Below are 12,984 nucleotides of genomic sequence, written 5' to 3' on the forward strand. Positions count from 1 at the left end.
CACTTCTGATCCCTTAAGAAGACTAAGTCAAAAATCCCTCCAAAATACCACATTAAGACACCAAGACATTGAGGAACACCATAGAAAAATTCCTGCTGCGATTTGGCGTCAAAAACTGCATTTTCCTGGATCTCACAGCGAGCACTGTTCTGGAAATTAATCACGAAACATCTTATTGCCAATATACCTAGGAAAGCCACTCCATCCTCTGAATGCCTCATGTCTCTGGTTTGTGGTTGTGAAGTTTCATGAGGCTGTGATTATCCTCGTGGTCACTATAGGTCATTTTACAGAGTGAGGTTTCCAAAAATGGTCTCTATGATCAAATGGCTTCTATAGGGTCTAAAATCATTGCAGATGAAAACAATTGGGCTCGTTGATGCCACAAGAGTCTCAGCTTTCCAGTCAGTCCATTTCAGTCAATTTATGCCAGTGTGCAGGCATATTCAAATAGAACGGGTGGAAGTGAAACTTTTATACTGCATGCAAAAAACATGTTTTTTGTTCATCCAGATGTCTTGAGATGAGAGGTCAAGGGACCTCTGTGAATATGGACATGACACTTTTTCCCTCGCCAAAATTTAGTCCAACTTTGGGATGTTATTTATCTCCTTTACAAGCTAACATGACATGATACCAATCCATGCCTAAAGGTCTTCTAAAGTCTGCTCAGATGTGGGAATCCCAGTGTAGTTGAAGGAGTTAATCTACCAAGTGGACTAAGACCCAAAGACTAAAAGTGATCATAAATGCTGCATACCAACTTGCTTAACTGTACTGCAATGATATTTCTCATCTCTTCTTCTCTGTGGCATTTTAATTGTGTCAGATATTATATCTGTTAATGATATTTAGGTCAGAATTGGGGTATCACGACAACACTGGGCCGAAGCTGAATCCAGCCTGTCAGGCTGTGTGCTGGGACTGACCCTCAGATGGAGCTGACAGCGCTGATAGTTTAAACAAAGATTAACATTCATCAGCCTGACCTTTGCAGGGAGACAACATGTTTATTGCTCTCAGCCACGGTTACTCACAGTGGATGAACTCTAGCTGGAAACCATACATACAGTCATCCCCAGTCTCTGGCTTATGATGTTTTATCTTGACATTTCAACATAGACTTGTTTACTTTGAGCACATGCTGTTAATTCCATATCATTAACACTACCAGTATGTCTGAGAGAAATCATTCCTGTCCTCTGGCTTTGTTCACAAACTGAAAGTAGCAGAAGGCTTTCTCTTGCCTTTTAACAAGCCTAAACCATGCAGGTCTGATTAGTTGCGAGTGTGAAGTTTATACACTACTAAAGTTATATGACTGGACAGTTATTTTCTCCACTTGCCACTACACCGGTGCACAACAAAGTCATTAATTTCCAGAGTGATCTGTTTCTCTTTTTCCCTTATTCAAGTGCCCCTTAGCTTGGTTATACCACACTAAATGGGAAAGCTGTTGAGCACGGCAATAAGGGATTCCTCCAGTTTATTTAATGTACTCTTCCTTCATTAGGTTGGAGTAGAAAACAGCTGTGCTGCCACCTGTGAATGGAATCAAAACGAACACGACTGGTTGTCTCCAAGAGGCTGGTCCAGTGTGTCAGAGGAAGTTTGCATAAAGCTGACCACCACACCGCTGGGTGATATTTGAGGCTTGAATTGTTGTGGGCGTTGCGACAATGTTGTTGGAAGGTTTAATTAATAACAACTAACAACACCATGTCAGAAGTCACAAGAAAAATCAAAGGTCTACATTTCAAATAGCTCAGAAAAAGCCTAAGAACTTTATTTTTGAACTGAGTATACACAGCATTTACACAGACTAAGATGTTATGTGGGGCAGAGAAGAACTATAATGCTGTTAACCATAAGAAATGTGTCTATTCATACCAAGCAAGAACACTATTTTTTGGGATTAAGTTTACACCTCTATTGCAGTTTTTATACCAAAATTAGAGCATATGTATAAGTCTTTTAATTCCGGTTAAACCTTCTAAAATCAGGTGACTCTTAACACTCCTAATAGTCAAGTTGGTTGTGCAGGAGAACAGAGAGACAGAGGTTTTTAAAAATCTCAGTACTTTAGTAGCTTCTAACTGAATCTCTGTGGTTTAGTTTTTCTCCTGTGTTGCCATTTGTACTTAAAGGTATCAGCTTTATTTACCGTTTCATGTTTGTTTTCAGCTGTATAGGACTCATGTTAAGTTACTGCTGAAGAAAACCCAAGATCTCCCGATTTTGCAGTTTCATAATAAAGCATTTAAATAACAAAATACCGGGGAAATTCTATTGTGAAGAATTTATAGGAAATAAAATGTTCTTCTACTGTTCTACATATGTTCGACTGAAGATGAGCAATTCATCAGAAAATACACCTTCAAGTGGGTGCAAACTGCTGTGCCGAAAACTGAGTTAAGCCAAGTAACACCTGTATGAAGGAGCAAACCAGTCGCAGAAGTTAACAGCTACAAACCTTTATTGTGGAGAAGGACAAAAATTATCTTGTCCACTTCTTTAACCGGTCCTGGTTGTACTGTTGTTGAGCCCATTCTTAAAACAATAGGCTTGTAAAGCTTTTTTTGTCATTTGGATAAGGTCGTAGGGGAATAATACACCTGGGGGCCTTGTAACAAATACGATTCATAAAATTTATAAGGGGGCAGCCTCATTTGTGATTGACTTGATAGTTAGTACAGAAGCAGTGAAGTTGATACAAAAAGGTTTTAAGTTTTCAGGCTTGTCTGCAAACTGGAAAACAGATGGAAGGGTTGTAATGCTGTCAATTTTTATGTCTTTTTGGTCCCTTTAGATTATTTTATCCCCAAAAAATTATTTCCCTAGAGGCCAAAAATGCCTGAAAAAGCAGATACTGCACTCTGTCTTTGGATCATCTTCAGAGTACTCAGAAAAACCGTAGTATCTACCAACAACATTTGTTATCACAGCTTTCTTTCCATTTAAGTACTTCTATGTTTCTATCTGAGCAAGTACTTTTAATATTTACAATATAATATAGCAATTTTATGATTTAATACATTTATGTATGTATGTGATTTAAAGATAACTTAAACACAAAAACATGAAATTCATTGGAGCCAAAATTTTTTCTTAGATCTGCTACGCCAGCTACTTTTATCAATGGAATAACGGACTAATAACAAATCTAGAAAAATGTAATAATGGATATTTGTCATTTACAGATAACAAATAGGGGAAAACAACTAAAATAAGCTTTGGTTTGAGCTAAGGCTAGCAGGAGCTATCTCTCAAGCTAGTTTTCATGTAATACACCCCTCTGACTTTAGCTGTGTAGTCAGCTGTCCTTCTATGGCTAAGTATGGTGTAACTGTACAGCCACATTGCAGATACATCGTTTTTGTTTTGTTTTATAGTTCCAGCTAATTTAAGAGGCTGTTTTCACAAAAATTACACCTTTCGATCACATAATATTCTTTTATATGGTAAAAGAGATGTCCAAAAGTCAGATACAGGTTATAGCTCATTTTTTTAACCATGTATGTAGTTACTGCTTCGTGCCTTTGTAGGACATAACTGATAACTACTTCACTAGTGTAATCAGACCATTGTATACGCCTTGATGGTCTGCCAAAATAGTTTTTAACATATCTGGGTACAAGACGTAACATTTCAAAATTGCACAAGATCCCAGCACAGATGAAAAACCTAAAACCAAATCAGCAAATCAACAAATCAGCATCTGTAATAAAGTACATGGCTTACCTTAATGCCAGGGCAGTGGGCGAAGAAGGCCTCAGGGCTTTGAGAGTGGTAAAGTGATCCGTGGCCGACACACCCCCACGGAGCGCGAATAGTGAGGTTGCCGCAGTCGAACATGTTGCCAGAACGGTAGCGGAACTTGGCTGCTTCATTGACTATCTGGAAAGAGACCAACATGGTTCATGTTAACACCACCATACATTATTAGTTGACATAAGAGGACAAAACTTCACCAATCTTTATGGGACACCTGGGTTGTAGCAAGGTTTTTTAAAATGTATGATGGTTTAATGATACAGAACACTAGAAAACCCCACAAAATTGAGTGTTTTCTTTTATTCTTAGGAAGTAAGACCACACTAGTGGACACTGTGTCTAGGCTTCCTGTGTTGAGCCACTCTCTCCGCTATTCCCCTCTAAGCTTTTAAAAACCTCATTTTATTTTTAACGAGCAAAATCACCTCAAATGTCCGGTTTCTTTTACCTACTTCTACAGTTTCTGATACTGGGATTCCTCCAGAAAGGTATCCCAAGTTTTCCTTCCTGAAACTCAGATGGGCTGTTAATTCAGCTTTTATGTCTCTCTCAGGTCGGTTTGGACTGCATGATTTTAAGCGAGAGCACAGAAGGAGAGAGATGAAACCTACTCAAACCCCGACGCGAGATCTGATCTGCTGTTGCTCTGCGCTGCACCAGGAGCATCTTAGAAAACTGGCTGAACTATTACATATTCGGTTCTACATTGCCTTGACACATCAGGGACTCGCATTCATCTTGTGGAGGGCGAGGATAAACAGAATGACGCTCGTGTCAACATGTATACATGGTGAAACAGCAGCGCTGTCCATTGTCCTGCTCAGATTGTTAATACCACATAAATCTTACACAGGAAAGACTCACAGTTGGAAACTGCTGCTGCTGTTCAGCAGGTTTGTCTGGGCTAGAAGAATAGTAGAAGCATGTAGAATATTCTTCATGCAACAGTAAGCTACACAAACAAGTAAAGGACAAGGACAAGTCAGAAAAATAAATAAATATCACTGACATTAGTGTCTGCCACGTGACCAAAGAGAATTTATGTTACTCTCTTTCTCAGTCAGAGTGTTTTCTGAATGTTGCATCTTTTGCTCTGAGAATTCATTACTTGTATACAAATAAACTTGCACATGCATAACTGGTTATTTTTTTTTTTTTTTATAGTACTAAGAAAATCACATTGATGCAAACCAAAAACATTCCACTGATCATTTTGTTGAGTTGGATTGTGATGTTCAGGAAAAATGAAAAATGTTGAATAGTGTTTCCCAAAGCCCAAGGAGACATCCTCAAATGTCTTGTTTTCCCCCAAACCCAAAGATACTTTGTTTACAGTCATAAAGGAGCAAGAAACCAGAAAATATTCACATTTAAGAAGCTGGAATCAGAAGATTAAAATAGTTGGGGATTAATATAATAATAATAATAATTTCTAGCTAATTTCCAGTTTCTTTTTCCACCCATGTTGTTTTTCCTCTACCACTACTTCCATTTGTGATTAATGTGTTTTGATTTTTGCCAATACAGATCTCATAATGCTTTGAGTGATGCAGACAGGATGTTCAATGTTGCCATGGAGTCAGCAAGATGGCCATTCGGGCCTCTTTTTCAGATACACAAGAAAATGCTTTAATTTGATGAGTGTTAAGCATAAACTGAAGTTACTGGGAGCTCCTTTAAATAAAATTTATTCCTTGAGGTATAAGAGAGATATCAGAAAAACATCACTGGAATGATAAAGCTGGGCTGATTCTACCATTAACTGTATGATGCATTTGCATTTTACACAGAGACGAAGGACTCCTGATGCAAAAGGCAGGTTTTTGGAGGTACGTCAGCGTACTTTCCTTCATTCCAACCCCTGCATCTTTAGCCAAGCACCTACAGAGTGCCAGTGCATGTGATCCACTGCTATGAGAGAGGTTCCTCCTGGACAACATCAACATTAGTGCGAGAGTAAGAGGTCTATAAATGACATTTGGATTTCTAAATGTTACTCTGCAAAGTATTAACATATTTAGGGACTTTTTTCTCTACATCATTAGTTCTTATTTTACACCAACACTATATCAAGTGTGTCTAAGAGTGTGTCTTCCCTGTAGAGCTGCAATGATTTGTGAATTTATTAACCAATTAGTAAACTGAGAAAGAAAGTTCATCTTTTTAAAAACTGAATAATTGTTTTACTTTTTAAGCAAAAATATTACACAGCATAGGGAAGTAACAGAATATGAGTAACGGCAATATAAGTAATTCTGTTAGAAATGTATTTCCCATTAACAGATTTTAAAAATGTTCAACAATATGTGCATGTGCAGTGCACCTGACATACACCACATGAGGAGACACGCAGCCAGGACACATTTTTGGCCTGGAAATATAAAGAACACCTACACATATGGTCAAGAAGGTCGCAACAAAAAGGTGAAGTGCAGTTATGTTTGCAATCAACCAAGCTGCTTTCCATCAAAAGGGTCCACACATCTTGAGGTAACTTGGTAAGCTGATGTGCTCCGTCAGCCTAGGTCTAACATTAAAGAGAAAGTGCACCCCAAAATCAGAAATGTATGTTTTACCCCTGGCCTGTAGAGCTGTTTATGGATATTTATATATTCTTCTGGCGTGAGATGCAGAGTTTTGGAAATATCAGCTGTAGAGATGTTCTTTCTTGCAGATAAGAAGTAGTTTTAAAGTAATTCCAGTAGATTCTACTGCAGTAAGAAAGAAGTTGCTGCACAAAATTGCTCAAAACAAGGTCTGCACATTATCTTGATTAACTGAGTCATGATTTTTGGGAAGAGACACTGGTTTTAAATGTTTGTAATTTTTTGAGCACCACAAGCTGAGTGCCATTTAGTCCCATTATACTGGAGAGAAGGCAGACATCTCAAATGGCAGTTATCTCCAAAACTCTGCAACTCACACCAAAAAATATAGACTGATAAACAACACTACAGGCCAGGGAAAAAATATGTATTTTTGATTTTGGGGTGAACTTTCCTTCATGTGTTACTTAACTTCAGTCACTGAATAATGAATGTAATCTTAGGGAATACACTACAAATTCCATTTAGGGCATGTATTCAGCAGTGTGCAGTGGAAGTAATCCTCCAAACACTGGTCATACATGAATGTATAATATGTAAAATGTTGAGATTTTGGACTGCTGATCAGGCAAAACATGACATTTAATGACGTCACCTGGGGCTCTAAGAAATTACAACAGACTTTTTTCACAGTTTTCTGATGTTTTATAGACAAAATGAATCAATGAAAGAAAATAATGTTCGAATTAACGGATAATGGCCGTATTCATTAGTTGCAGCCATCTTACCTGATCAAAAGCAGGATAGATGTAGTCAGCAAACTGGATCTCAGCAATGGCTGTGGCACCAGCAGCAGCTACACCAATACCAAATCCCACAATCCCCTGCTCGCAAAGGGGAGTGTTGAAGACTCTGTCCTTACCTGTGGAGACAGGAGAAGAGAGGATAAAAAAAAAGTAAAACACTGCAGTACTTGAAGGAAACCAGAGACTACTGGATGAGGAAGCTACACACAGATGTCTAAAGTGTGGCAGCCACTATAAAGGCAGGGACTGTGACTTTTACTGTACCAGCACTGTGTACAAGTTGTTAATTATTATTTCATGGCTTTGTTAAATACTTTGTGTTGGGGTCCTGCTTCATGTTATCCAGGATTGCTTCATAATAATCACCTGCTCACCGTGCATAAAAAAATACTATAAGGAAGAAAATTCTTTTGTGTGCCTGACTTTCTTTCTTTTTGCAGCGGTATTAAAATAAGTATTGAGTATCTTTTCTTTTGTACTAATATAGTATAAAAGTTTAAAATTCTGATACTGTGACAGCTCCAGACAGAGTGTGCAGTCTTGGCTGACAAATGTGTCTCTTCCTTTATTTTCCCCCAGAATGAAGAGTAATTTCTCTTTTTCTGATAAACTTTGGAATCTGGGGCTTTGTTTTTTTTACATTTTGGAAAGAATTCCTCTCTACAGTTTTGATCATTTGGACATGTGTTAAAAAGTGCTACTGTGCGTCTACCACTCCCTCATCACAGAGACAGCACAGCCTGTCCTCTCTGTGCAGCCAGGTCTGCCTGTGTCCGCCCTTCTCTACTGCCAGACTATGGTCACTCAGTCTTTACATTATCTATGTCTTTCTAATTATCCGGACCCATACTGTCTGTTTAGAGCCACATATGTTTGGCAAATGCTATCAGCACATAGGTTGACTAACCAACGTGGCTATTTGCACACAGGCTTGAATAGATGATAAAGTTATTTACACCCTGGTGTATATAGCTTAGCATGGCAGAGGCAAACACCCAGGTGTCCATTGCCAACAATGCTATTCGTACCCAGAGTGTGTAAATAACTAATGTGGCTATTTACATCGCGTGGCAGAAACGAACCATGATCTTTACCTAAACCTTACCAAGTAGTTTTTTTTCATAGCTTGACCAAGTATTTGTGTTGCCTAAACCTAACCATGCATTTTTACCCCAAAACTGAGTAACTGAGTAGTTTTGTTTCATCACCAAGTATTATTGTTTCATGACATAATCAAAGTGTGATTTAAAATTAAAACTAATCATTTTAAAAACTGTAATTTACAGCTACCAGTGACATGTTATTTCACACTGCTGTCAAACTGCCTATGGTGTGTAATTATTTATTTAGGACCACTGACCACAGTTGTAGAGGGTGTGTAAGCAGGGTTGTTCTGATAACAGAGAGAAGCCCATGCTGCACGCTTGAGTGATGAGATTGCAAAGAACACTCCTCTCTTAAAATGCCATGCAATCCTAAAATAAATGAAGTGACAAGCTGATGACTCCTCCTCAGCTGTAGCTAACCAAGCCTGCGATGCACACACAACCCCCACAGAGTAAAAACAGAAGAAATTTTTTTTTTCCACTCTCCACCCTATAATCTGAAAACGAGCCACAAGAGAGAGACTCTAAATTTGGGTCGAGAGTGTTATTTTTGCTCTCATCTTTGTGTATTTGCCAATCCCGTCTTTTACTGTTTTGCTGGGAAGTGTGCTTCTCAACAGTGAGACTTTGCCCTCATGTGCCCCGCTCTGCGCTCACAAAGTTCAATTAACAACCACAGTGCCACAGACCCTGGGAGGAATGAACAATTAAGTGATCAAAATGTAGTGCCGGGCTGCTCAGACTGAAGCCAACCGCAAATATGCAGCTTCATGTGAAAGTGACATATGTGACAAATAACACGTGAGAGTATGTGTCTGCTTCTGTGTGTCATCAAAGCACCGGGTAGTAACTCAACTAATGACGAGGAAAATACAACCAAATGGTGTTGGAATAACACAATGTGCGATTAGAAAACACATGACTGTGTTGACGTGTATGCCCCAGTTTTTTAACACAAGTTTAGAGTAGAATAAAAACCCAGTTACAACATAGTTGGGATGCTGTGTAAAACAAATAAAATCAGAATGCAATGATTTGCAAATCCTTTTTGATCTATATTCAACAAATATAGGACAGAGACAAGATATTTCATCTTCAGACCACTGAACTTTGTATTTTTTGTAAATATACACTCATTCTGAATTTGATGCCTGCAACATGTTTCAAAAAAGTTGGGAAAGGAGCACAAAAGACAAAAGCCTGGAAAAGTTTCACATTCCACAGGTAAACAGGTGATGGTACCATGACTGGATTTAAAAGGGGGCATCCTTGAAAGGCTCTGTCATTCACTATCAAGCTATACTGAAGTGAAAGAGATACATCAACAACATTCAGAAATTATGGATGTTGTGTCCTCCAGGCCACAGAGGAGAAGGACCATCAAGATTACCAGCACAAAGTTCAAAAGCAAGCATCTGTGATGATATGGTGGTGTGTCAGTGTCCATGGCTTAGCTAAATGTCACATCTGTCAAAGACCTATTAATGCTGAAAGGCACATACAGGCTTTGGAGCAACACATGCTGCCATCCAGACGATATATTTTACAGACACATCCCTGCTTATTTCAGCAAAACAATGCTAAACGCATTCTGCATGTGTTACAACAGCGTGGCTTTGTTTTTAAAGAGTTTGGGTACTAGACTGGCCTGCCTGGAGTCCAGAACTATCTCCTATTAAAAATGTGTGGTGCATTATGAAGCAGAAAAAACAACAACAACAGCAGCAGAAACAATTAGTTCCCAAATGCAAAAAAGTGAGAAAAGTGAGAAAAGGTGTTGGGTCACATTTTGGGTTGGGTCGATGGACGATGCCATCCTCTGCGTTGTGTTTAGTATCTTCTTTTTTAACACAGCTAAGTTACAGTCCAGATGAAGACCCTCTAAGACCCAGCAACGATGTCGTCATCCATCACAGTGTTTAAATGTGGACATCGTCATGGTAGACCAAATAACAGTGGTAAACACACTCCTGCCCTGAATACAATTCAGTTTATCACTTTGAGGATTAAACATATTGTTTTTGGACTATGCTTACTTGAATATAGGCTGAAAAGGATTAGCAAGTCACTGCATTCTGTTTTTTTTTTTTTTACACAGTGTCACAACCTTTTTGAATTGGGGTTGTATTTAAACAAACAACTTTTACAGTCAGTGCTGTCTGACACCAACGATAAAAAAGGCTACACACACGTACACACACAGACACGAGCAGCAGAGCTAGTCAGAGTATAGGTTCAACGTGTGCTGTTGTTTTCAGAGAAACAGCCATCAGCAGCGGGAGAGCCGGATCACCGGGGTGAGCGCACCCGCCTCGTAAAAAGCCATTCATATAGTGTCAGACCTGCATTAACCTCTGTTCCGTATAATGGCCGTGGGTGGCAGAGGTTTGCACCATCCCTTTCAGTAGTGAGAGGGATAAAAACAGCTTTGCGCTCGTCATTGTACACAAGGATGAGATGGAAAATAATGATCCCTCTCAAAAGGTCAACACTTCTGACGTCAATGAAAACAAAAGGTGAAGCCAGCTACTGTAGGCTGGATTTGAGACTCCTCGCTACTAAAAAGAAAGACACCAAATAATCTGAAAATTAAGTCAGAACAAGAAAGCCAATCTGCTGACATGTAATTGCCTTATTCTGCTTCATACCACGAAGAGCAGGAAGAAAAAAATAAGTACTGTCATTGCATTCTTTATTGTGCAGTTTTAGAGGACCCGAGTTTCACTGGGCTGCTTAATGTTAGTTTGACAGAAAAAATAAATAAATAAGAGTTTACAAATTGGTCGTTCCCAGATTTTCATCAAAATATTGGATACTTTTCAATAATTCTAGGGGAAATTGGCTAAAACCACCAACTTTTCCTCTACTCAGCATCAATCTTGGCCATGCCCTCAGCCTGTTTAATAGAGAAAATAGCTTAATGGTATTACCATGTCTCTGGTCACTTCTGTCCCCATGGACATTTATGTTTTATTGTCTGTCAACTACAGAATTTTGAAGGGAAAATCCTCGCTGACTAATACTGGTTAGAAACATAAATTACTTGCATAATAAAGTGCAGATGCAGTGCTTTCTGTGGGTTCAAACTTCAAAGCAAGTTGCAGGAGAAAGTGCATCCCAGAAAGCCTTTTTCATGGACGGCGTTTTGACACGTTACAGAAGGGAAAGTACAGGTGTAAATAATAAAATCAATGACGGCTGAATTCCATTTAGCTGCTTCAGTTTTAGGGTCTTGGACTGGTATTGTGTATGATGGCTTGCTGTCACGACTTACTGGGACACTGGGAACAGAGCTGACGTTAATGTTATTAGTAACACCTTAGCATTTCTCATTAAGGCAAGTTAAAATGTCTGCTGGGAGCATATTTTAGGTCAATATTGATACTTGAAAAATGTGACAAATTGTCTTATATTCATATTTTTTAACAACATGAGCATCAGCAAGCATAAAACATCTTTGATGAGGATTTCTGAAGTTTGTTTTGAAAGAACTGTGAGCATGAGTTGGACATTTTACAGCTGAAAAATGAACTTGCTCTGGTGAACAAAACACTGTTTTTGAAGCGACTTCAAACTTATCTTTGGCATTCCTGCACTGAAATTTCTTGCTACACATGTTAGCTGACACATGAGTTCTTTTATATCTGTAATAAGATGTGCCACAACTGCTTCGTGCTGGAAAGACTGACTCTATAGAACAGATCAGTATCCACAGGCCTCTATGTTAATGTGTTATTTTGACTGAGTGGGCAAGGGGGTCTGAAATGTACATGTTCCTTTGTACTTGCCCTTATACAAATTGTTTTATTCATTAGGAGTTATCTGATAACAACAAAGACTAAAGCTGATCGTCATGTTAAATCTAGGACTAAAATGTCCATAAAAAGGCCTTCAAATGAACAATTTCTACCATATGTACTGTAATTCAGCTGATTTACTCTTTAAAAATTATCAGTGTACAAGATTTAGTGGCGTCTAGTGGCGAAACAGCAGATGCCAAGTGTGTAGGAGAAAGCATGTGAAAGGATGAAGACCTGCAGACTATGTAAATATAAACAGCTAATTTTTAGGTAAAAAAAGCAGTTCTTACTTTCAGGTGATTATATACTAATAAAAACATTTAGATGAATATTATAGTCTATTTTTCTGTCTATAGATACTCCCAAATGTTACACACTTAACCTTTAAAGACTCCAATCATATACAGATTTCATGCATATCAAAATATACAATAAAATGCAAACTAATTAAAGGGCCCTGCAACACTATTTCAACAACAACTTGGACAAATTCTCAGAGGGAAAAAGTGAACAATAGCATGACAAAAAAAATGATGAAGGCCTTTATCACAGCAGAAACAGACCTTTTTGACAGCAGTCATTTTGATATAAAATAGTAGGGTTAACACAGGTTTTACTAATGATACTACTTAATAATTTGTTCTATTTATGCAAAAACTTTCAACTGGTGTAAAAAAAATGTACTAAATATTAATTTTGATACAAGTCAAATATATTAAAGATAATAAAACAGGATTTTTTTCTATTGTAAAATCAACAATCTGCATGCAGTGCTGGTACAGAAAAATGTCACTGAACAATGTCTGGATTCTTTTGACAACTTTACTTCCTAGTGAGCCAACATGCACAACAGCAGCAGCTAGACTCTGTTTAACCTGAATGGAAAAAGAACCTTCATTAATATCATTGGTAACACCTGTGTTTACTCTACTATTAATATCAATATGGTGGC

The 12,984-nt window shown here is 38.3% G+C and overlaps 1 protein-coding gene across 2 annotated transcripts in view; it reads right to left on the bottom strand.

The window, feature by feature from the left end:
• bckdhb (branched chain keto acid dehydrogenase E1 subunit beta) overlaps positions 1–12,984 on the bottom strand; it is a 76,637-nt gene that overhangs the window by 56,477 nt on the left and 7,176 nt on the right. For both annotated transcript variants that reach the window (XM_084726127.1, XM_084726126.1), the window contains exons 4-5: positions 7,109–7,242; positions 3,742–3,897 (exon numbers count right to left, since the gene is read on the bottom strand). In XM_084726127.1, the coding sequence (XP_084582253.1) occupies positions 3,742–3,897; positions 7,109–7,242 (290 nt within the window). The remainder of the gene's footprint in view (positions 1–3,741; positions 3,898–7,108; positions 7,243–12,984) is intronic.

This window comes from Lutjanus erythropterus, chromosome 9, assembly GCF_056507025.1.
Source record: "Lutjanus erythropterus isolate fLutEry1 chromosome 9, fLutEry1.hap2, whole genome shotgun sequence".
Classification (NCBI taxonomy): Eukaryota; Metazoa; Chordata; class Actinopteri; order Lutjaniformes; family Lutjanidae; genus Lutjanus; species Lutjanus erythropterus.